The sequence below is a fragment of the Myotis davidii genome, unplaced genomic scaffold, assembly GCF_000327345.1.
Source record: "Myotis davidii unplaced genomic scaffold, ASM32734v1 scaffold520, whole genome shotgun sequence".
In the NCBI taxonomy this organism is placed as follows: domain Eukaryota; kingdom Metazoa; phylum Chordata; class Mammalia; order Chiroptera; family Vespertilionidae; genus Myotis; species Myotis davidii.
In genome coordinates this window covers 2,538,473-2,563,948 of record NW_006292908.1, presented here as the reverse complement: position 1 = coordinate 2,563,948, position 25,476 = coordinate 2,538,473, and the positions used below count along the sequence as shown (strand labels likewise).

At 42.8% G+C, this 25,476-nt stretch overlaps 1 protein-coding gene across 1 annotated transcript in view; it reads right to left on the bottom strand.

The window, feature by feature from the left end:
* Positions 1-25,476, bottom strand: part of DTNA (dystrobrevin alpha) — a 292,781-nt gene that overhangs the window by 28,617 nt on the left and 238,688 nt on the right. Inside the window, exons 11-16 of the mRNA XM_015565683.1 lie at positions 19,266-19,305; positions 10,844-10,863; positions 9,273-9,290; positions 7,783-7,870; positions 5,532-5,617; positions 3,774-3,887 (exon numbers count right to left, since the gene is read on the bottom strand). Of these exons, the coding sequence (XP_015421169.1) occupies positions 3,774-3,887; positions 5,532-5,617; positions 7,783-7,870; positions 9,273-9,290; positions 10,844-10,863; positions 19,266-19,305 (366 nt within the window). The remainder of the gene's footprint in view (positions 1-3,773; positions 3,888-5,531; positions 5,618-7,782; positions 7,871-9,272; positions 9,291-10,843; positions 10,864-19,265; positions 19,306-25,476) is intronic.

Genomic DNA, 25,476 nt, shown 5'->3' with positions numbered 1-25,476 from the left:
CAGAGAGCACAGGAAGTGTTGGGTTAGCACACAGAAATGCCTAGCGTATCATCTTGGTTAGCGGTTAGCTCTGGCTTGCAACCTTGCCTTTCAGCTTTGTTGTGGCTAAAGCGAAAAGGAAAATATGATCGTTTAGAAAGGTCATCGTGCTCTTAAGATAAAAAATAGACTATGATTTCACGAGGAGCAAAGCTCTGCTCCGTTCTCCCCTCTCCCGTCCCTGAGCTGAAAGAACTTCGTGCTGCTGGTTTCTCAACAAAGGGCCCAGGAAGGAGGTAATGGAATGAGAAGGCCTCTCTCAGAGCCACCAAAAGGCGTTTCTCTGGCTGCTTCACTTGGCTGCCCCGCAGTGTGAACGAAGGCCAAGGAACTATGCAAGAGGCCATTGTCCTGGAGTGCTTTCAAAATAGGACATGATGAAAGAATAAAGCTTGGAACACTGGGAGCTGGGTTTCTTAATCTGGGACGTCAGGGTGTCTGTGAAATCCATGCATTGTGAAAGAGCTTAGCACAGAATAAGTGGTTTATAAGTTCCTAGAGAAATATTCTTTTATTAAAATATGGTTGTATTGACTGTTAGAGAGAGAGGAAGGGAGAGGAATAGAGAGATAGAAACATTGATGAGAGAACCATCTATCAACTGCCTCCTGCACACCCTCTACTGGGGATTGAGCCCGTAAGGTGGGCATGTGCCCTGATCTGGAATGGAACTGGTGATCTCTTGGTTCATGGGTTGAATCTCAACCGCTGAGCCACATTGCCAGGCTAGAGAAATACTCTTAAAGGTAGGGTATTCCTTTCAGGCAGAAGAAATGTATAGAGCAGTGGTTCTCCACTTTGGCTGCACATTAGAATCGCCTGGGAATCTTTTTAAAATCCTGACTTCTGGGCCTCATCCCCAGAAATTCTGTTTCTTTGTTACTATTGTGGTGGCCCCACCCCATCACAAAGGAACAGAATTTCCAGAGGATGAGGCCCAGAAATCAGGATTTTAAAAAGATTCCCGGGTGATTCTAATGTGCAGCCAAGGCTGAGAACCACTGGGCTAGAATATGGAGGCAGGCAAAGCAAATCAGCTGGGGTCAGGTGTCTCAGGCCTCAGGTGTGGGGCTCCAGTTGACAGTGAGGGCCAGAGGTACATGGGCTCTTGCAAGCCAGACTCCTTCGTGTAGCTCTAGGCTCAGCTGGGGCCATAGGATTACCAAGTCAGGACCAGAGGGAATAAATGTCAGTTGGAAAACTCATCAACAGTGACCCAGGCACATTAAGATGCCTTCCCAGCCTGGATGATCCAAATGGAACCAAATAGCTTGGAAAGCAAATGCTCACTGGTGGGAACTGATGAAAATGCTTATGAAAAAGGCCTAGTCGTCATCCCTCCACTAGAGAATGGGACAGCCAGCAGAAGAGGCAGAAAGGACCTTTCAGGTGGAGAAACATACTCAGATGTGCAGATGAAGGACCACTCTGCTTCCACAGTGCTTTACTCAGTCATATTTCTGCATGTATCCAACGTAATTTCCAACTTGTGAGCTTGGAGGGCCTACACCTGTGGTCGACAAACTGCGGCTCGCGAGCCATATGCGGCTCTTTGGCCCCTTGAGTGTGGCTCTTCCTAAGCCTTAGGAGTACCCTAATTAAGTTAATAACAATGTACCTACCTATATAGTTTAAGTTTAAAAAATTTGGCTCTCAAAAGAAATTTCGATCGTTGTACTGTTGATATTTGGCTCTGTGGACTAATGAGTTTGCTGACCACTGGCCTACACCATCCTATTTGGTGAAAGTTACTAACAGTCATTCCTTTTATATGTCTTTGAGGAGGAGGAGGATGTGAAACATCACTTTGTCCATTTCGCTTTCACCCTTTCTGGGGATGGTGTGGTAGAATGTGCAAGAATTTCCAGTCCATCTCTCTGAAGATAGACCAGAAATCAAAAAGGTTGAAAAGGAAGAATCCCCGTTTCGTCCGTTAACTTGTTTAGTTATTCTAAAGTATGATGCGACCGCAGCGGCCCCACCAGATGCGGGTTCTGTAGATTTCCCTTCCAAAACTCAGATTAGCTTCCTGTGGAGGGCTGGTCCCACCAGCCAGGGGCATGGGTCCCAGCCGAGGGCAGGCAGGTCCTGCAGGCTGGGCCAGGGGTGCTGCCGTGCTCAGATGCTGACATGTCTGAAGAGCAGGGTTAGAGTGGAACCCCCGGAAACGTCCATGACTCCCATCAGGAGGTATTTGGTAAAAAAAAAAAAAAACGGAGCCAAACAGGACCCGCTTCATTTAGTCTCTTCACATGGAGAAAGTAAATGAGAGTCTAGTTCTGGCAAAGGGTTCTGAAAAGAGGCATCGGCACAATCAGGGCCCATTTAGCAATGGGGAAGTGCTCTGAAAGAGGCACAGGAGGTGGCTTTGTTGTGTGAACATCACAGAGTGCACCTCACAGACCTAGATGGTCTACCCAGCACACCTAGGCCATGTGGTACCGCCTACTGCTCCTAGGCTACACGCCTGCATAGCATGTTCCTGTCTGTACCAAGCAATGTGAGATTAAGTCAAGCACAAGACAAAACGGTGCCATCCAGAGACAAAGCAAACACAGCTGTGTGAGGCTGCTGCTGGCACAACATGGCACACTGCTTTACCGCAAACTGTTCTTTATAAGTAGAAAGAGTCTATGCTAAAACAATGATAGAAAGTATAGTATTGTAACTACATAAGGCGGTAGCATGGTCGTTTATCATCATCAAGCACTATGCACTGTACATAGTTGTATGCGCTATACTTTTACCTGCCTGGCAGCTCAGTAGGCTGGGTGACACCAGCATCCGCAGCAACGCACTGTGCCACTACGATACGACGGCTACGACATCACTAGGCAACGGGAATGTTCCAGCTCCGTTATAGACTTAGGGGATCACCACCGTCTATGCGGTCTGCTGTCCATTGAAACAGCGCTACGTGGCACGTGACTATACTAGTACTTATACAGCACGCCCGAGAGCTAGGAAATACTTGGCACCCAAACCGAAAGATGGAAAGTGCGCTGCACTTGCTAACTGAAAGTGCCTGTGAAATGTGACATTTCTATGAGGGAATGCCTTTGAATTTATGTTCGTTTTGTTTGCTACACAAATAGGCTTGAGCATGTGCCCTCTTCAAGGCAGGGAGGGAAGCCAGTTTGACATGGAGCCCAGGCATGACTTGCCTTCGCCCACGGGTGCAAGGGGAGCCACGTCCTCACCCACTTCCTGCTACTTTCTACCTGAGGTTCGGGGGGTTGAACCGGACGACCTAAGGTCCTTCCCAACTCAAATGCTTATGATGACAGCGGAGGTGGGCCCAGGCCTTGACACTCTATTGCAGCACAAGAAGGCCTGTGTTTTAAGATCTCTAAGTAAAGCTACTAGGGAACCAGATTTAGAGAAAACCAGACTCCCTTTCATGGGTTACAGGCACATTTTTAAGTGTAAAAATGTTTTGATCACTTGCATTATAAACACACTGTTGAGGGTACAAATAACTCAAGAAATCTGAGTTCAATTTTTTTCCAGTAAGAGATTTTGTTTTTGACCTAAAGCACGGTTTCCTTTCTCTATATCAAATGAAGGAATGAAATAGAAACAGCTTCTCCCTCAAACCCCCAAATCTCAGCAATAAGGTGAGCGCAATGAAAAACACACGAGGGTCAGAAGTGGCGCAGGGCCAGTCGCTGCTACACTGCCAGGCCTTAGAAGACGCAGGCCCCGTCGCCCTGAGGCCCGTGGGCTCCTCTCACCTGAGGAGCCGCAGCTCTGCCAGCAGCGTGGGGTTTTGCTGCGCCTTCTCCGGGGTGGGCTGCGAGGCTTGTTCATGCTCCAGCCGCAGTCTCTGGATCTCCTGTAAGATCTCTCTTGGGAGAGAGGAGGAAGGTAAGGAGCCAGGGTCAGTCAACGCTCAGCGCACCCAGGACCTCACACCTGGGCAGAGCAGCTCAGGGCCACCGGCGCAAAGAAGGGGTCGCTCTACCTTTCTGGGCAGCACCTCCCCAACCCCCTATTACCCAGCAGTGTTTATGAGGCATGGCTGGAGCTAGCGGGCCGTGTGGAGAGGTTCCGACTCCCTCTCGGGTCCAGCCAGCTGTGAGGAGCCAGGCTGAGCGTTCTCACCAGGACCCACTCTCCCTCTAGCAGGGCATATAACGCCGTGGGCATGAGCTCAGCTTTGAAAAGTGCACGGCTAACGGGACAACACGTACCTCCCTGTTCTTTATGATCCATGGACACCATAAAGGGGCTGCAACTTCCAGGCAGAGGTGCTTGGAAGGGAACTAGGAATACAGGGTGCTCATTTCACAAAACGAAATGCCCCACTCACTCGCCAGGAGTGACACTGCTCTCACCGAAGTTATCTGAGAAGATCCCGGTGAGGCAAAGCTCCCCCTTTTTCTTAACAATGGATCCCAATGAGAGTCACCTTAGAGGGAAAGCGGGTTTAAAAGGATTCACTGTAATTGCGTCTGTGACACAGGAGAGCTCTCGGCGTGACCTCTGTCAGGGGTGAGGCACATCAGTCTAGGATGGATGTGGGGGCCGGGGCTGCCCTGCATTGAGGTGAACGTCAGGCCGACCATGAGGGATGGGCAACCCATGTGAGGCAAACGACCCCTAAGTGAGCTGGAAGCCATTAGCAAGGTAACAAGTCACATCTTCTTGGGGGAGGGGCTGGTCTCCCAGACAACACAATGCACACCAGCCGGTAAGACAGAACAAAGGACCGAGAACGGAGGTGAACTTGGTGAGCCAGGGGGTGGCTTCTTCTCGGAAAGGTTAAATTTATGACTTCAACCTTTCTTTGGCTCCCCTTTGTGCTCCATGGTGAAGACATTTCTTTAAGAGAAATATTCTGTGGAAACCCAGTAGGTGAGAGGAAGGGTGCTCCTGGCCCTTCTCCCCCCTCTCCAGGCGCCTCTCCGGAGGCCCCAGCGTCTCATCGAGCTCAGCCTGAAAACCAGTGGCCGGAGTGAAGATCTCCAGGGCCAACATCTGATACTCTGGGACTCTCCCTAGTTCTCCTTGTTGGTTCTAAGGCTAGAACCATGGCGGAGCCATGGAGCCCAAGGAAGGAGCAGCTCTGATAAGAAAAAATCATGGTAAGACATGTAAGGAGAACTGAGTGCTTAGTCTACAAGGAACTATGCTGCCTTCTTTAACCGTATTTTATTTAACCCTCATAACATGCTATTATATACAGCTACTACTGTTGTCTGTTTCAGGAATGCGGACATCAAAGAACAGACCAGCGAAAGGACTTGCCCAAGTTCAATAGCACCTTAGCGGTGGAGGTGGCCTGAACCCGGGCTTGTTAGCTCCGAAGCTCATATGCATCAGACTCCCTCAGTCTTTGGTACTTGCTCTGGCAGGTCTAGCCGGGGCTTCTCAGAACGTGGCCTTAAACATCCACGCAGGGGGAAGAGCCGAAGCATTTTAAAGCTTGACGGCGGGTTGTCAATGGGCGCGCACTTGGACCAAAAAGCCACTGCGGCCGAGCGGCCTACCGGTTCTTGTTCTCCAGCTCCGCGATGAGCTGCCGCTGCTGCTTGTTCGCGTCGATGGTGAAGGAGATGTCAGGAGTGCCTCTCTGCTGCGCTGGCTGCTGCAAAACAGAGGGTCACACTGTTCACTATCGAGGAGACAGCCATCGTGAGACATGCAGCTGAGAAAAAGGAAATGATTTCCATCCCAACAAAAAAAGGCAAATATATACAAATTAAATGGCCATTCCTCTCCCAAGGACCAGGATCTGTGGGTCTGAAGTACAGCCAGGCAATGAAAAGCTGAACAGAATCTTAGGTAGGCAAATACACAGAACATAAAAAAATTGTTTTTGAGCTTTCTGATTTGAAGTCTCTGGGGAGCTATTTTATTCTGGCCATGCTGTTCCCATTGCAACGATCCTCTTAGTATACGTGGGCAAACCAATACTCACTGTTGAGATAATTCTTTTTCTAGAATTACTGTTCAACCACTGTAATATGCAATTAGAAATTTCATCGTTTTAAAATCATAGTTAGTATGACTTTCTTTTCTTCTTCTTTTGGTTAATATACTTTTAGCATTTCTTTACATGTAATTTAACTCTGATATATATGTGTGTGTCATGCAACCAGCTTTAACAATTGGTGTATATGCAGTCATAACTTTCTCCATTCTTATAAAATTATATATAAAATTATACATGTATATATAGATACAAATTAACTTCTACCAAATTATATATTATAAACAAATGAATCAATGATTAAATACACACACATAATATACCGTGTGTGTGTGTGTGTGTGTGTGTGTGCGCACATTTAGTCAAGGGTTAATTTGCCATTGTTCTATAAAAATAGGGTCAGATTCTCCAGGTCTGTTCCCTGCAGGTCGACAGGGGAGGGGACTGGACAATAGATGCATGCCCAGGAAGGTCTGGGTGACATGGGAAAGTGCTTGTCTGTCAATCACACCTGAGAGTGAGTCACTGGGGGTTGAAGTCTGAGATACTTAAGTCCTAACCAAAGGGAATTCTCTCTCTCAGCCTCTAGCTCCCTTGAGACTCTTGTTGCAGGGGAAGCCATGTGAGCTCCACACACTGGATTAATGCGAGGACTAGCTTAATGCTGTGTGGACACGGCTCCACCGTGGACCAAAAACTTCAGACACTGGCTTGCTTTGCTTCTAGCTGTGCTGAAGCCCCAGCTGCACCTCTTCCAGGACTGGTTGAAGGGAAATGGGACTTTGGAAACCGAGGGATATAATTTCATGTGAATAAAAATCACTCATTTAAAAAATAGGGTTAGATTATGTATACGTCACTGTGTCTTGCTTTCTTTGCTCTACAGTACATTGTAGAAATTTCTTGATGTCAATATTTACTGCTTGTAAACCGATTAAAAAAATCTTTCTACCAAAGAATGCCAAACTTTTAAACATGGCACCCATTGCCTAACCCTGCTTTTTAACGTCCAGAAGGGTGATTGTAGGAAAGGTTAAGTGTGGTAAATGTCTGGCTTTTGAAAAGCTTCTCTATAATTTTTTAATTAGCAGTTATTTTAAAAGAGAAATGATTTGAAAAAAAGAATTAAGAAAAAGACATAAAGAGAAACGATTTGTGTTGCTAAGGAAGAAGTCTGAGATTCTACGTTTTATATCCGAATGTCTTTCTCTAGCTAAGTCCGCACATGGCAGCTTTGACCTGTGACCCAGGTTTTTCTTCTGACTTCATTGCATACTTTTCTCTTTCTCATACATATTTTACACATTATTGATAAAAGTAGAAACTTATTTGGGGTCATTGCTTCGCTCTTTATATTAAGCGACCCAGAATTACCCAGAGAAATCAGGCGTGAGGCGGTCTTAGCAATGCCGTAACAGAGTAACTCAAGCTACGATCTCTGGTACCAGAATGATAGCTGAGAAGGGAAAAGATGAAAGGAGTGGGAGGCCAGACCATTCTTAGGTCTTGAAGACAACACAGTAGCAACTCTTGAGCTCTGCAGTTGTAGCACCATCTATAAGCAGGGGTGGGGAACCTTTTCCTGCCAAAGGCCATTTGGATATTTATAACACCATTCGTGGGCCATACAGGATTATCAGCTTAAACATTAGCCTGCTATATTTGGTCAAACATTTAATTAACTCACCCCTAATGCCTTGGCAGGGCCAGACCAAGTGACTTCCTGGGTCATAGAAGGCCAGACGTTCCCCACCCCTGAGCTATAGGATCGACAATGAACACAACATCCTCTCACTCACACTACTTACAGACGAAGTGGACTCTGCCGCCAGTCTTGCCGCGTACCTGGCAATCAGCCTGTGTTCCTCATCAAGCCGGTTTGAGCTCTCCAGCATACTATTGAGAACAGAGCGAGGAGACTGTTAGGCGACGGGAAAGATGTATGCATTCCTATCACCAAGGGTGTTGCTATTTCAATGTTTCAGTGCACAGATTTGAAAACTAGATAAAATCCTGTTAGGCTAATGATCTCAGACTTGGATTTATAGCATGAATCCATAACATGCATTTAGTATGTGGCCTGGAAGGTCACTAATAAATCCTGTCCCACTCACTGCAATTGTCTTACTATGAAAGCTCCAGAGAGGAGTGATGGTTCTGATGAACATTTCTCATGAAAGGATATTTTCTCTTTAATTTTATTGCTTTTGATATTTTTATTTCCTCATCACACAAGTAATACATGTACCAAATAGGCCTGTTAGAAAATATGGAAGCTAGATTAAAAAAAAAAAAAGCAAACAACTGTGGTCAGCCTGTAGTGATCCCCCATTTCCTGGTATTCACTCTTGTGTGTAAGCCCCTCCCTTTAGTATGGGCTGGACTTTCTGGCTTGCTTCCATGGAATACAATATAAAATATGGCAGAGTCCTGGAATGTCACTTCCAAGGTTAGGTTACAAAAGACCATGGCTTCCATCTGGGGCACGTTTTCCCTCTCTGAGCCCTTTTGGATTGCTTGCTCTGTGGGAAGCTCACTGCCATGCCATCCGGTGGCCTATGGAAAGGCCCATGTCATAAGGCACCGGAGCCAAGCATCTTGTGAATGAATTCACATGTGCAGAACCTTCAGATGAGATCACAGCCCCAGCCAACAGCTTGATGGCAACCTCATGAAAATCCTCTTGAGCCACAGTCCCCTCCCTGTGGGCAGGGACCCGAGAATCTGCATTTATAACAAGCTTCTGAGATCCTCTGGTATTGCTGGTCCAAGGACACTTTGAGAAGCAAGGACCTAGAAGATCTTGAAAATAAGATGGAACATCTAAAGTATATAAAATAGATCATTTTTCATGAGCATTTAACTGATAGCCATGTAGTACGTGTGATATTTTCCAAACATTCCCTTATGACAGGAAATTTTAGGATTTCAGGTTGACATAGGTATAGTATTGATCCCCGTGGATTGACATTTTAATTAGCATACAAAAGACTTGCAGTAAGAAAATACTTTCAAAGCGAAAGGAGTTAGTTTTGGAAAACTGATGCTGTAAAGCCGACGTTTGTCTTTATAATGCGGTATGTGCACTCCGCAGTGGCTAAAAGCAATAACTGAACTTCTCGTTGCAGCTTTAATGAGAAAGGAAGTTCCACTGCCTTTGCTTTAAACATAAAACTACCCACAAAGAAGCAATTTAATTGGATTTTAACATGTGTGTCATTTCTGGCTGGTGCACCAGTGACCGTAAACTACTTGAACACTGTGTAGAGAACCGGTCCCATTGCTCCAAGCCCAGGGCGACGATGTGCTTGATGGCCTGAAAGTGACTTTGTCAAAAACATTTGTGAGTGTTCTGGTAAATAAATAATAGAAAACCTTGATAAAAACCCCTCACAATCCAAGTGTCTTTTATTATGAATGGCCAGCAAGTAGGTATGAACAATAGGAAGGTTACATAAAAAAGCCTCCTGGAAATGTAAGATGTGAAATTATGGGATTTGGCTGAGTAAGCTATAATTCATCCTCCATACTTTTCCTCCCCAGCACTGACCAAAAGAGGGGTGGAGTGATATATTTCCCCTTTGTGCACACAAAGGATTTATGAGTCCACATGTGCCATTTCTGTAGGTTCAAATTATACAAGAGCGAATGAGGCATTTCTCTGATAAATTCCATTATTTCAAGACTTCAATTACAAATGGTTGAAAATGAATAGCCAATAATCCCTAAATCATTAAAGAAATATGGATTCCAACACTTGCTCCATCCCTGGCTATTCATTTCAAGACTTTAGAATCAGTAATCTTGCTACAAGACTATGATGAATTAAAAAGGGGCTGCTCTGTAGACTGAATCTTGAATGGGAAAATCTATTATTTTGAAAGCTCTCCAGCATCTACCTTAAATACATGGCCAGTGGCTGCTGCTAGTGGTTGAAAATGGCACTCTAGGACACTCAAGTGGCCCAGCTAAGCGATGGCTTAGTAAATTGTGATTTAGCAAAGATTTCTGGGAACTCAGGGTTTATTCACATTTTTGGTTTGTTTCTCTGCAGTCTTGTTCTGACTGCCAGTGTGGGAAAGTCAACCAAATAATGTCACCCAAAGGCCACCAGACTAAGTGGTATGTTTTCCCCTAACATTGTTTCCATTTGTTGAAATGATGATGGGAATTTAATTTTTAAGGTCATTACGCCTCAGGTACTACCTTCTATTAAATGGAAATGGCTAACAGGAGGATTATTGCCTAAGAAAGCACGGTCAGTTAACGCCCAGTGGAGGACTGCTTTAGGAGGTTATGGCCCATGTTTTGCAGTTGGTTGAGAGCAAAACACTACATAGAGCCATGTTCAGGCCGCCAGGAGTCAGTGAGCAGAAGTCAGGGCGGAAAAGAATGAAGTGATACTGGGGTCCAGGAAGTGATTTTATGGGACTGAGGATTGAGGAGGGAAACGAAGGAACTCTCAATGCTTCAACTGTTGGCACTTTACAGACAGGTTTAAAAGGAAAGTACAGGAAATCATAAAGTGGCAATCTTCATGGATAATAATAATAAAATCTGCATAAGAATGGCTTCTTTATAGGGGTGCCTTCCAACGCCTTTATTGAGACCTTAACAACCCACTATGTCATAATCATGGACAAGGCCCTACATTCTATCTTCTACAAACTGCAAGTTCCTCCACTTCCTTCTATTCCAGCTGTCACCGATGTGCTCCAGGCCACAGTCATCTTTGCCTGAATTAGTGTAAAGGCCTCTCAACAGCTCTTAGGTTCCTATTTGTAGACCATCTCATGAAAGAGGCACAAACAGGGAGGCCGAGCAATGACTGGAACATGGAAGGGATCTTGTGTCAGAAGCCCCGTGTGCAAGCCCTTGCTAGCATGTGACTGTGGATAAGTCACTTCCTGTCTCAGAGCTTACATTTTCTTATCAGTGAAATGAAAGTAATAAGGTCTACACTTAAAGGGCTTCGACAAGCGAGCCAAACGATGTGTGGGTGAGGGCTCCGTAATTTTTGAAGCTCTTCATAAATGTACAATTATTCATATTCAGGTGCTGTGGTGAGATACAAGAGACTGAACTCTTGCCCCTTTGAAGCTTACGATCAAAATGAGCAATCACAAGGCAGAGAACTAAATACATACACGCTACCAGCTACCATTCTTGTTATCACGATGTGCTCAAAATATCTGTGAAAGTACAATGAAGTAACACAGTGGGATATGTGATTTTAGGAAATAGATGTGTGGGGACGCAGTGTGGAGGACTGACTGTCCAGGAAAGCTTTTTGGAGGGCACACGTAGATGTAGGTTCATAAGAGGCAGTATATCCTAGTGGTTATGAGCTTGGACTCAAGTTGCTAATGACCAAAATCCCTGCTCCACTCACTGTTCAGTGGCCATGTGACTGCAGAGTCCTGTAACTCTCATAATTGCTACCGTTACTTCTCTATAAAGGAGGGACGATAGCATTTACTCTATAGGCTTGCTTTAAGGGCTAGAGGAAATTATGCAAATAATTATGTGATTAATTTATGTAATTATAATGTAAATAATTTATATAATTATAAAGTATGTAAATAATACATGTACTATTATGTAATTTGTGTATGATTATGTCATTTATGCAATATTACATAAATAAAGCTTTTAACAGCTTAGCCTGAGGCAAGTGCTTTAAAAAAAACGGCATCTCTTCGATTATTACCATTATATAGCTCACCATAATTGAATGATGGTAAAAATTATAGCTATAATGATGATAAAGGAGGTGAGAGATCACTAACAGTACTCATGTAATCGTGGTCGGTGTGGGGAATTGTAAGGAGCTAATTAAACAGAAAGGAAACAGAAGGAAGAATGATAAATTTGAAAGATAAGTTGGAATTTTTTAAGGACAGAAAGAAACCATGAGAAATATGGGGGCAGCAGCCATTAAAATGGAGTTGGCTTCATGGATCGGTCTTAAATTCTGCTTTGTTTTCAAAATACAAGTCACACCTAGCTTTCCTCAAGGGGACACATGGAGTCTCTGCCGAGACAGTTTTACGGTCTTAAGTGGCCATCAAGTCACTGTGATTAATCACTTGAGTGGGGAAGAGGCTGCTGGTAACACTCTCTGAGCTCTCCTCTCGGAGGCTTCTCCGTTACAACTTTCATGAAGAAAAGGTCAAAGGAAAGTGGTAGAAATAACCAGAGTGTCCTTAGAACCATGAGGAGAGGACTCGGTGTGAGATCACATCACTGCCTTCAGACACGATTAAATCTTTAGCGACTGCATTCTTCTGTAAAGATTACTCATACAACTTATTTCCTTTTGTAATTCTGTATTTTTACTTTCACTGCTTCAGCCACCATATACCATGGGGGAACCAAACTCATTGGGAATAAGATTAAAGCAATCTCTCTTTCCTCCTATAGTTTTGAGAGGCTGAGATGTGGGAAAGAGGGGAAACTGTTTGATCTACAAGCTTGGAAAAACTTGAACAAAGACATGGGCTTAGCAGGAGAGTCCATTTTTATTTCCTAAAAGAGTAAAATTAAACTAATATGCCGGTCATATTTATAAAAATTCAAATTAAGATAAATATGTAGCCATTAAATACATGCTCATCAATGAATCACTTAAAATTATCTCATACACTAATTATGCAAAGAAATGATTCGAAGGCATCAGAAGCAGGCAGACTAAATAATTCCGGATACAATTCCGGTTAAAATTATCTCATACACTAATTATGCAAAGAAATGATTCTAAGGCATCAGAAGCAGGAATAGGAAATAACTTTGGAAATAGTCAAGGGAAGAATGTTCTAGAAACAAAGAAGTGGCTAATAATACTGAGTGATGATGCAATGAGCATCAAGTGTTCATGGTATGCTTTCTGAGACATAGTAGTGAAAAGGGGGACCAGCTAATTAAAAGGAAGTTTAACCCATTGGCTCACTTAAAATTTACAACTATAAAAAAATCCATGGGTCCTTAGTTCAGAGGATATTAGAATTATTAAGCAAAATTAAAATATTTCTAAGGAACTGGTTTGCTAAACATGCTTGTAAAATAGTGGCTTAAACCAACCTGAAATATATGATATTTATATAGTTTGTCCATATATTTTCATTCAAATTGAAAATGTACAATTATTATTAAAACAAAGTAACTAATCAATGGGAGGAATCTCTCACGTCACAATAAAAATAGGAAGAGAAAAGCTTGACGAATGTCTTCACCCCAATATGTGGAGCTACCTGAATCCATACATGTCACACATCTGAAAGTAAGCTTGGCATATTCAGGGACTGGAAAGCAGGCTTTATCTGATGGCTACCCAGAAACATTTGTGAGGCAGAGAAAAGTCGAAAGACAATCACTGTTAAGGAAATGATTTCCAGGGTATGGCCTCATCCCATAACTTCCTCTTTTTCACATGTCATCAGGGACGTACCTGTGCTTGCAATAGGACAAATTCCTGCATCACCCTTGTGTGGTTCTCTGACGTGGCACTTGTAACACAGAACCGACTGTGGGACCCACATCCCTGCACCCACCTGAGCTGATCCTTAGCATGGAACCATTTGTACACGTTGTCCCTTCGGCTAACATATAATTCTATGGCACATTAGTGGGAAATATCCAAAATAACATTACAGAAGGCATTTTCATGGAATCCGTTAAAAAGTGCCTGAGGGACACCTCTGGCATCAGTGACCTCCCCCTGCTGAGACTGCTGGTCAAGAGACGGGACCGTGTCCCTCTCTAAGGGCAGCCAAGCAGCCAAAGCTGCACTAACCATGAGGGGTTGCTCCGGAGCATGTTGACATACAACCCGATGAGCACATGTTCATCAGCCAGCCTGTCTGCCACATTCAGGCTGTACTGTATCCTGGAACAGGGCAGGAGGAGAGAGGGTGTTAGGAGAGGCGGGCAGAAAGAAGCAGAGCAGGTAGGAGTGTGTTTGTGCGTGCGGGTGGGGAAAAGGCATTGGGGAAACCAAACAAGTAGAGGAAAAGCAAGGGCTGTCCTATGCAAAACACAAGCAGAATCCAAGCAATGAAATCCACGATTGCATTTCACCAACTTGAAAAATACAGGCTGCCAGAAAACAGATTTGCAATCTTCACACCACCCAGGCCAAGGAATTCAGCTGGACGGTAAACACACTGCAAACAAAGATTAAGTAGCCTTTGGAGAATCAAACCTGAAGCTTAGTCATTTAAAAAAAGAAAAGGACGTCAGGGAAAGTGAACAACACAGACGTTTCTACTCAAAATCACTACTTGGTGCTGTTAATGGAGTTATAACGGAGCTGCTTTTTACTAAATCAAACATGGTCTTTCAAACACAAAGCATGTTGACAGAAGAAATCTCCATTTTTTCGTGCAGTCAATTCCAGATTCCAGTATACTCGGGCTTTAACTTACCCTTTGCCCTTCAGAAAAGCCGGAGCAGCCCTAGCCAGCAGTTTGTTCTGCTCTACTTCACTGTCCTTGGGAGGAGAGCTAGTTAATAAGACGGGAAAGCCAAGAAGAAGGTAAACACGGCATTGCATTCAAGAATAGAACTGGCGACAGAAACGCCCAAGTCTACCGGTGGAGCCAAGCTCCATTTGGACAGCTCTCTTATTCTTTTGAAATGTTCAAGATGTTTCACATCTCCACAGAGTTGAACTAGGAGTAGAAACCTGGCCTGAGAACCATTCTTACAATTGCACAAACCACCATGATCCCAGATTTGACCTCTGCTCCTTGCTTAACAAATAGATTGCATTGTGCCTGGACAGAATGGAAATTCATTCAGCGTTCATGACAGACGATCATGTAAACAGCCCAATGGTTTGCTACCTCCTGCCAGCCTTTATACCTCAGTCAGGAAGTTTACTTCTGCAGTCTTCCCTATATTCTCCAACTTTCTGTGTTGAACAGAAAGTTGAAAATTACCGAGATTGCAGTCTTATTAGAAGTGCTTTGTACTTTAAGCACCACATAGAGCAGTGATGGTGAACCTTTTGAGCTCGGCGTGTCAGCATTTTGAAAAACCCTAACTTAACTCTGGTGCTGTGTCACATATAGAAATTTTTTGATATTTGCAACCGTAGTAAAACAAAGACTTATATTTTTGATATTTATTTTATATATTTAAATGCCATTTAACAAAGAAAAAATCAACCAAAAAATGAGTTCGCGTGTCATAGGTTCGCCATCACTGACATAGAGGGTTTCAGAAATCCCCAATTACACAAAGTATTACACAAAGTACAAGTGCACACAAAACTGACTTTAAAAAGGAAATGATTAATGTTCTAGGAGAATGTATCTTCCGGATGAACTTACATTTTTTTCAGCATACTAATCTCCACCTTCTAAGACTATGAAACTGCCTGTCAGGGCCAAACAGCCACTTTAAGCCATGATAGCTGGTGTTTCCCCTCATCCCACCAAAACAGCACCCCAAACCTGGTCTCCTGAAGCATATCCCTTTATGTTCATTTTCCCATAACTACCGTCTCCCTGCTGCCCAAGTACCTCCCCCAACTTTCTTTTTTGTAACTCAAGATTGATGTACCTACTATATAATTAATCTCAGGTTCTTGCAAAACCACTCAAAACACTGTGTGGTAAATCAGTGATTTCCCTGTCTTGTTATGCTTTCCTGCCCCTTGACTCCCAGAAATTGTGGGGATATCTGCTAAATCACAAGCTTAATTATAATCCCCTGGGTACAACTTCTGATATTGAATGTGCAAGAAGAAAGAAAGGACCAGCAGAGAAAATAAATACAGGAGGGTCTATCAGGGGATGTGTTTGCTACAAACGACTCTGGTGAATCTTATGGGGGGAAGGTGATGTGTCCATAAAGCCCGTCCCACCACGTGACACCAGTACTAGCTCTGGAGGAGTCTGGCTGACATCAGTATGTGCAGGGCCAGGCCCAGGAAGAGAGCGGTAGGCCAGGTTTTCTGTTCGTGGCCTTATTCTTTCCTTCTAACTCTTTGGGTCCTTCTCTCCCTCCTCTACTCCATTTATCTATCTCCCTTCTTCTCTTCTTTTTCTTCTTCTTCCCAGGTCCCTTCTCCCGGCAAGGGGATGAGCAGGTGTTCTCTGTATACACTCATCTTTCCTTCTTTTTGTCATTTTCTTTTCATTGGCCCATGCCCGGGTTGGCTTAAGTCCTTTCATGCTCCTTTTCCTTCCCACATGAATTCTTGGGAATCAGTTCTTGGAAAATATGGGGATGACACTATCGGTATTTATGAGTTTGTGGAAAGAAACTATTTTGTTTTGCTACAGCTCTTAGCACCAGGAGTACTTCTGAGTTTTGGTACTCACTGCCCACAGAGTTTCTGTACTTCCAAAAACTAGGCTTACATTCTGCTCCTCATGACTTATTTCTGGGAAGCCGAAATGATGACCAGGTAGAGAGGAAGTCAAGTGCATGAGTAAAACAAATCAAAACCAAAACCAAGTACTCTTTCAAAATGAAATGGATCGGGGACTTAGAGAGTTGATGGGGAAGCAGGTTTCACATAAAACTTGGGTCTGTAAAGACTCTTCACATTGAAGTGCCTTCACCAGAGTTCCTTTTGCAGCTCCTGAGGCGTTTGAAGAAAGAGGCAATGTGAAAACTTCTCCTCCTGAGTTGTGAGACTAGTGACAATGTGTAGTTTATGATGATCTCTTCAAAGCAACGGCTGCTCACGATATTGTACAGAATACTTTGGATTTTTAAACTTTCCCTTTGTAGCTCCGCAGCTTGCTTGGAGAAGTCAGGTGATATGTCCAACTCATCTCGGGCTTTGGGATCAAGCACACGAGCTGTGTTCTTACCAAGAAATGAACGCTTCTGCCACGTCCGTGTGTCAGAATGCAGCAATGGCTTTCATGTCAACCTAGTTCCATAAGCTTCTGTCATCTACATGCCCGGTCTTCAAATCTAAATGCATTCTTTCTTTAAGCTCTGAAACTGGGAACTGCCTGAGGCTACCCTTGGTCATAGGTGGTACATTTTTTCCTAATCTGAGCTCCCAGGAGAAGCAAGACTGCTATCTCTAAATCTGTATGTATTTTCTTATTGGGGTCATTTTCTTTTCACCAGGCCCTTGCCAATGTATAGGCACATCCCTTTGCACACATATTATCAGTAATGAGTGAAGTGACAATCATGCCCTGGAGGGTGTGAGAAGGTGCGTTTTGAAGATTATGTGTTCTGCTGAAAAAAGGAGGCAGAAATATTCCTTTAGACTATATTTTCTTTATAAAATATTCTCTATTTTCTCACCAATTCCCTTTTAGACCTTTGGAAAATAGTATATATAAAGATAAATTCCCCCTCCCCCCCATGTGCACACACACTGGTTTTGGAAGGATAGAGCAACTTAAAAATATTTCAAATAGACATAATCCTGTTATTTGCAGAATTTTAATACTTCCTACAACTTTTGTGATACCATACTATGTTAGTACAGTTTTGGTAATATTATTATTATACTTAAAATCCTTTTTTTGGAAATATTAATATTTATTGCATGTAATATTATTAGATTTAAGATCATTTTTCTTGAATAATTGTTTAATGCATGTAACATTATATTTAAAATCCTTTTTCTTGAGATATTAATGTTTATTGCATGTATTAGTATGCTTAAGATCATTTTTCTTAAACTATTAATGTAAAAAATTAATGTAAACTATTGCATGTAAAAAATTTCATATTTACTTAAATTCACCCTTTACATTTGAAGGGTGACAACTGACACCAGTAGTTTTGCTCAAGTGTAAACATTTTTTTTTTGGTTCTAGATAACAGAACTATACACAAAAGCTCCTTGGGTTTTTGTTTCAACCTGCAAAATATATATATATATATATTATATATATAAATATATATATATTTGCAATATATATATATATTTTGCAATATATATATTTTTAAGAACCACCTCTGCTTATGTTGGATTACTATTTTAGCCCTGGTCAAAGATATTTTTTCTTTTATTGAGTGTGAAAATGAAAGAATTGAAATGAAAGTCCTGGATGCAGTCTCACGGAGCAGCAGCATTATAGGCATAAATGTTATGTGCAACGATCATGATCACAGTGGTTAACAGGAAAATGATATTGAACCATGGCAAATTAAAACATTTTCATTTGTATTGATTTCAAATAACTGATAAACTTGTGTGGTGTTTGGACTTGTGAGGAATAACCTGTAAAGTTGGCTCCTTCCTTAAGTAACTCTCAGTGTGAATAAAATTTTGCTTCTCACTGTCATCTACACAGTTTAGGTAGAATACAAAAGGGACCACAAGTCAGTTTTGTTGGGAGCTATTCTCTTGAAAAATTGTCTTCCCGTTTCCTGTTCTTGCTTTCAGCATCTTTGATCTGAAGTGTAATATCTGCCACATGCACAACAGCAAACAAGCATGAAAAAATTTAGTGTCTAGTGGGGTGATTGTCATCAAGCTGGCATGAAAGTCAAACCATCCTAAGCAGGTACTATGGAAGAAACACTAAGAATTCTTGGCTTACATTGGATTCACTACATTTACTATGTTTTCCCCAGACAGCATCAAACCATATCAATTGTACTTTTACCAAGACAGTCTCTAGAAGTTTTCTGGGTACAGGCCATGCACAGGCAACAACGAAAGCAACTTCATTAAGAGAATAAAAGTGGTTGGAGTGAAGAAGAGGGATGACAACAGTTTTAATTATGCACCAACATTTTAGCATAGGAAAGAGAGCTGAGTGGGAAGACTGGCCTATTCAAGTTTGAAAAGTCTAGCATATTAGTGGAGCTCTGCGGCTACATGGGATAAAGAAATATCAGCAGAGAGTGATTTTTCTTCAAATTTCATACAACATGCCCAGAAAGTGTGAAAAGAGTAAAGAAATCCTCGTCAGTTAATTTATAAGTTCATCTGTTATAGGATGTTGATTTATAAATTTATCTATTTTTTTCTTACTGAAAAGGATGAGCTTTAATCTTAAAAAAAAAATAACCCTGAAGAAAACTTTAATTTTTAGATCAAAGGCTGAATTGAGTACCTCAATTTTATTTCTATTCACTTTTGATTACCAAAGTACAGATGCTTAAAATTTAGTTTGAACATTTTTAGTTAGGTTAATAATCTGGGTGGTTTGGTAAAGAATCTTTGGTTAAGCAAAGTGTTTGAAAAAACCGAAGAAGCCACAGTAATTAACCTTTCTTTGGTTGAACACGTAAACCAATCAACCAACTGGCCAACCATTCAACCAACAGAAATAACTCACACAGGCTGCCCACAGGGAACAATCAGGGTTTGGGAAGCACTTAGGAGGGGTGGGGGGTGGCTTCCCCATCTGCACCACTGAGCCTAATGCAATATTAAGTAACTGGCCAAATGTTATTGTGACAAACCAGAAAACAGCATATCTGATTGTGTTCAACGCACTCTGTGACTCAAGCAATTTTCTAACGTTTGGAAGAGTGACAAGATCCGGCTGAGCTGTAGATCACAACTAACGTGATTCCTTTTCTGAGTGGCTTCTGTTATAGAGATTGCATCTATAGCAGAAAGCTTATACAAGGTATTTGTGATACCGAGGGTAGAAGAATCTAGCTATTTAAACATTCAGAGTGTCCTACTGTGGCTAATGAAGAAGACAGCCATAATTCAATGCATGTATTTTACAGAAAAATCCTAGGTAAGTTTCTCAAATAACCTGGGCAAAGAATTTTGGCTGGATAATTAAGATTTTACAAAGGGGGCATGATACCAACAAAGACGGCAAGTGTTCAGAGGCACAATGCTGTGGGCAGTGATGGGAGGAAAGGGTCTTTTGGGCCTGGCTCTAGGTCAGTAATGATATTTGCAACAGTGATGAGATAGATTTCATAAGCTTATATAATTTTGCTGCCCCACCATACATAGCTCTTGGAGCTCTTTTTCTAGTGGTGATGATAGATTTCCATTGATCCAGCCATTTTTTTCCTATAATTAATGCATTTATAAGAAAATAATCTAGGTTTAGGGATAAAGTTATGATCAAGGAAATGAATGAGGTGAATTATGTTATTTGAACCACATTCTACATTCTACCTAATTGCTAACCAGCATCGCGCGCGCACACACACACGCACACACACACACACACACAGACTTCAAAGGGTTAAGGAGAGTGCCTTTGAGATTTCCTCTTTTCTTTTAAGGGAAAAGTGAATCGAGGATATAACTGGAAGTGGATATAAGAAGAGAGGATACAGCAGATGGCGGTGGTAACCAGAGTTATACACTCATAAATCTGTGTGAGTCAGATCACCCGGATGTCAGAAGACTTCAAAGATACGCCCTCGTGCCCTTTGAAGATCAAAGTGGAATGCTTGTAAAGGCCTCCAGGTTGAGTAATGCCAGGAGTTTATGGCGAGAATTCTGAAGGGTGATTTCAATTCATCTTCATTTTGCTTTATCTTTCTAAGATCTGTCACAGAAGACTGAAAACTCAGGCTAAATAAAATATCTGCATGGCAAACTTCCCTACTTTCTTAACATAGATCAGCACATTCTTGGCTTCTTTAGGTTTTATCTGATTTTAAGAGGGGAAGTTGGGGTGGAGTAGGAGTGAGGGCAGGGCTCTAGGTTACATTTATTTGGTTCCATTCCAATCATAGGAAGAATAGGACCTTTAACATATGCCTACACTTGGCTTTATGGGTTTCTATCAATTTTGGGGTGTAGACATGGTTAAGAAATAAACAGTGGATCACCACTAGCATGATGCAGTGATAGAAATTAAGCACTGATAGTTTGAAATTGGTTTTGAAATTCTACTTCAATAAGAATTAGATTGCTCTCTTTGGGGGAAAAATGGCCCAGTGGGACAGAAAGATATAAGCCCTCAAGTCTTTCACTACACTATGGCCCAGCTCCGTGGCGTTGTCTGGCCTGACCCAGTTAGTGCTAATGATCATTCCAAGAGGCACTTTCATTAAAAGTCTAAGAAATCACCACCTGGGGTTATGCAAAAACAGAGTCATCCAGAGAAGAAAATCCGCTTGGTACTCATCACAGATGAGTATCTGACCTATACTGGTGTGAGGCATGAGATCAATAAAATAAGTGGAAAAGAGAGGAAAGAGCTGAGAAGTCCAGCTCAAGTTGGAAATTCTCAATGGACTCTCTTGAACCCCCAGAAGACCTCTCTCTCCACTGAGACGTACGACAAGAAGATTTAGTGATGGAGGAGAATGATCGGTAGTCTAGCTATGGAACTACCACTATGGTTAGCGGATCGGGGCTGGGATACTGACCGTGCACAGTGCCCAAGCTGATTTACATACAACCTTATAAGCGAATGCTCCTCAGCCTCAGGGCTGGCTGCACTTAGCCCCTCAGGTAACCTGAGGGAGTCAAACAACGAGACCTCATTAACACCTCCCCTGGACAGAGCAAGGCCCACTCAGAGAGGAGGGAAGTTCAGTGTACACAGCTTTATTGAACAGCAGCCTTCACAGACACCAGGGGCCAATCTCCCTGGTGACAGGAAGAACTGCAAACTCTCAACAATGTGTCTGTGGTTCACAGGGGACATTCCAAAAAGACTGAAAATGGGAGAAAAGGGAAGTGATCATAGTTTGGGTTAATAGGTACCATGCACCCTGGAGGAATCAGAACAGCTCAAAGTGTTATAGGGATATTTTTAGAGTAGAAGAAGCCATGTCATCCATCTAGACGCTTCCACCATAAGCACCGCCCGAGCTGAAATGATATAAAATGGCCTTCGGTAAGGATGGAGCCGAGCCCTGCCTGACATTTGCAGAACGTAGAGATCCCTAATAAATGCACCACATCTTTCTCAACACATGCAGGCTCTTCTCTAGAGATGCCCAGGCCCGAGTCTCTTAGAAGCTTCACAGTTTATGATTTTGTCTTAGAAACGATGGTTGAATTTCTGGTGTTCTGAAAAGGAGAGCTAAGGGGCACACTCTGAGGGCCTATGACTTCACTGTGGAGGTTCTGTGTCCTCAACTCCACTTTTTACAAACTCCCGTAATTTACAGGAAGGAAACCCCATGACCTGCCATGTTCCGTTTGTCCTGTAATTACAATTATGGGGAACATCTTCACCTCAGGTTCCTGCTGTGAGCAAGTACCGGAACGTAGGTAAAATAACCAGCAGTGTCCTGAGTCTCACTGTGTTCACATCCTCACTAGAATGTACTAGGATACTACAGTGCAATTGGTACCTCAGACACCTCTTTAGGGAAAAGACTGATTACGTGTTTTTGTAAAACATGAGACTGTATTTTTTTTTCCTACTGAAAGGCATTTGCAAGATCTTACAAATAGCTCCCATTACCATTACCTTTGTTTCTGCTTTCCCGTGGGCCTTCTCCAGGTATTTCTACAAAAATTCTCTGGTGCTTTATTTGTGATCGTTGATTAAATATCTCAGAAAACCTCTTGGCCCCTGCGTATTTGTAATGCTGGCCCTAAAAGAACTACTGGATTCACCTGCCCTTTGCTCACAACAGGAGTGGATCTTGTTTAAAAAGATGACACATATCTATCTTTTGTTTAAGTCCAATAATCCATGACAGTATTGTGTGGAAACTACATTTCCAAGTTTGAGCTTCGGCCTCTAGCCTCAGAGACTCCAGAGTTCACCAAGAAGAGGGTTCTTTTATATCTGGAGCTTTAAATTAGGAGATAGTTCCCCAGTTTCCTGGCTGAAATGGACCTTTCTGAGTGCTATGAAAGTGACTTTCTCAATGAAAAAGAATGCATGTATGTCAGTAGTAAAATTCAAATTTCTTCTGCATTTACTGTGGGTGCACTGTAAATGCACGTTTCTAGACGACTTTACCCACAAGAGCCATCCCATTCCTCTTTAAATGCATTCAAATGAATGGAATTGAAAGCCATGTGGCAGAAATTTACATAACTCGTTTCTAACAATAGTCTTCCACTCTTGGCTTGTACTAGAATATTTTTCTTGTCACAGAATCAAAGCTCATTACCAAAGAGAGGGCTTGCTATGTCCTAGGATTGGAACTTACCTCCTGGAATCAACACAAAATTTGACATTTTCCAATTAAATTTTTTAGATGTTTTAAAGTTACATTTCTTTGCAAATATAGAATCTCAAGTCAATATTGCGAGGCAGGTCTCTGGACACCATAGGAATGTCTATCAGTGAGCTCAGAGCCTTGGCATTTCATTGAGCTACTAGAGGCCCAGTGCACGAATTTGCGCACAGGTGGGGTCTGGCCAGCCCAGTCCCAATTGGAGCGGGTCCCAATCCAAGTGAGTCGGGGCTGGGCCTGTTGTGAGGAGGAGATGGTAGGAGGTTGGCTGGCTGACCCACCCCAATCGGGCCCGGTTAGGGCCGGGCCGGCTTAGGGAAGGAGCTGAGGGTGATTGATTGGCGGGCCCTGGCCCCAATTGGGGTGGGTGGCCGACAGGGGGCAGGGCCGGCTGTGGGGAGGGGCTGCAGGCAGTTGGCTGGCCAGCCCTGCCCTGATTGGAGTGGGGGGCCCGATCTGGGGGGGGGCCGGGGCGGGGCGGGGGGTGGAGGTTTGCTGGGGAAGAGGGACAGGGATGGGAGGAGCCCCACATATAAACGCCACAACACCCACTATTCTGATCAAGATTTGATTGCTTTTCTTTAATCAATACTTGTCAACTTGTTGTATATCTCTAATTATTTTTCAGAGTTCTGAAATGGTGGTTTTGATAATTTTGTCCCATTATCATCATTACTTTTTGGTGAGAGAATTTGTTGACTACTCACTCCACAATTCAAATACTTCTTAAGTACTTGAAAACTGGTTATATATTTACCAAAGATCTGGTGCACGAATTTGTGCACGGGTTGGGTCCTGAAAGGGAGAGGGGCTGCAGGCAGTTGGCTGGCCAGCCCTGCCCTGATTGGAGTGGGGGGCCCGATCTGGGGTGGGGCCGGTCAGGAGCGAGGGCTGCAGGAGGTTGACCGGCCAGCCCCACCCCCTATTGGGGTAGGGGAGAGGGGAAGAGGGGCTGCAGGGGCCATTCAGGGTGGGGCAGGCCGATTAGGGGCAGGGACGCGGGTGGTTGGTCGGCTGGCCCCACCTCCGATTCGGCGGGTTTGCTGGTCTCAGTGGGCGTCATAGCGACCGGTCATTTGGGTTGTTCTGGTGTTATGGGCACTGGCTTTTTATATATATAGATACTCTTGAAGGAAGCGAGGATTTTGAGGCAGCCTTAGATTTACTGCCTTCTAAAGGGAGAAGGCCTGAAAACGTGATCATGATCAGAATGTACATCCTCTTGCAAAGAAGAGGATTTCTGAATCTCTGGAAACTTCCTCCCAAGTTCCCCGTGAAAATGGTGCTCTCCCAACATGCCCAGTCTGGAAGGACCAGGCTACAAAATCATCTTGGGCTTTATTTGCCCTTTGTTGTAAGTGAAGATGCAAGTAAGCACCACAAGAACTAGTGTGTACTGACTGTCTGTTATCTGGTTGAGGCCTATGTATGGTGCAAGGCATCCCATAAACTTCATTTTTTTTCATATGGTGGGAGAAAAAAATAGTTTCAACATTCCTCAAAACTGTCCATGTCCCTAAACACCAACTCCTCAGGTCTGTCATCCCCTGTCTGATTTTTAATTTCATCCTGTCATTGTTTCCCCATCACTAGTGTCTTAGTTCAGGTAAAATGAAAGCACTACGACCCTTATCTCATCTCCAAGCAGTGTTTAATCTGATTTTAGGTTTATTGTAAGATAATACACGGTAAGATGAGATGGCATTGACAGTTCAAAAGGTAGGGGATGAGGCAGGGCATCATTTTGAGTCAGAAGAAATTTTTATTTCATTATGATTCTATATTTGAGTAGAATTATTTGAAGATGAAAAATTAATTCTAGCCTACAGAGTCTACTTGTGTTGGCTTGATCAAGAGCCAAACTTGTAATGGTTTAATTTTTATCTTAGGGAATCACCGTTAGTTTGCCTTGAACAGAACACTTTCACTTTACAAGAAGGATGCTAATTTTATGCAAATGTCCACTGTGAATTTTCCGAAGTCAGGAATATCAGATTTTAAAACAGTAAACAGAATGAAAAAATAAAATATCTTACATTGTAGCTTTGGCAAAGTTGAAAAAAAACACAACTAGACCAACATTTGTGGGGTTTTTCGGGAGGCCTCTCTCTCTCTTTTTTTTTTAAACTTTCCTATCTTGCTCTATCTCCAGGCAATGAGAAAACAAGTAGATTTGCAATGCTTTTTAACTAGCCTGGTAAATTCACTTTATTAAACATGGTCATTGCAAAGCAAAGCTGAAAGTTGTAGTTAACTAGTAAATGGCTTCATGTTTAAGGTTCATCATAAAAATGTTGAACTTGGGACACAGAAGGGCTAACCGTGGGAGTAAATAGTGGCTTTCAAAGGGACTAAAATTTCTATTTCTTCCATAATCACATGGCGAGTTGCCTTATCTAAAAAGTAGGTCCCATTGAGAATTTTACATGCATTTACTC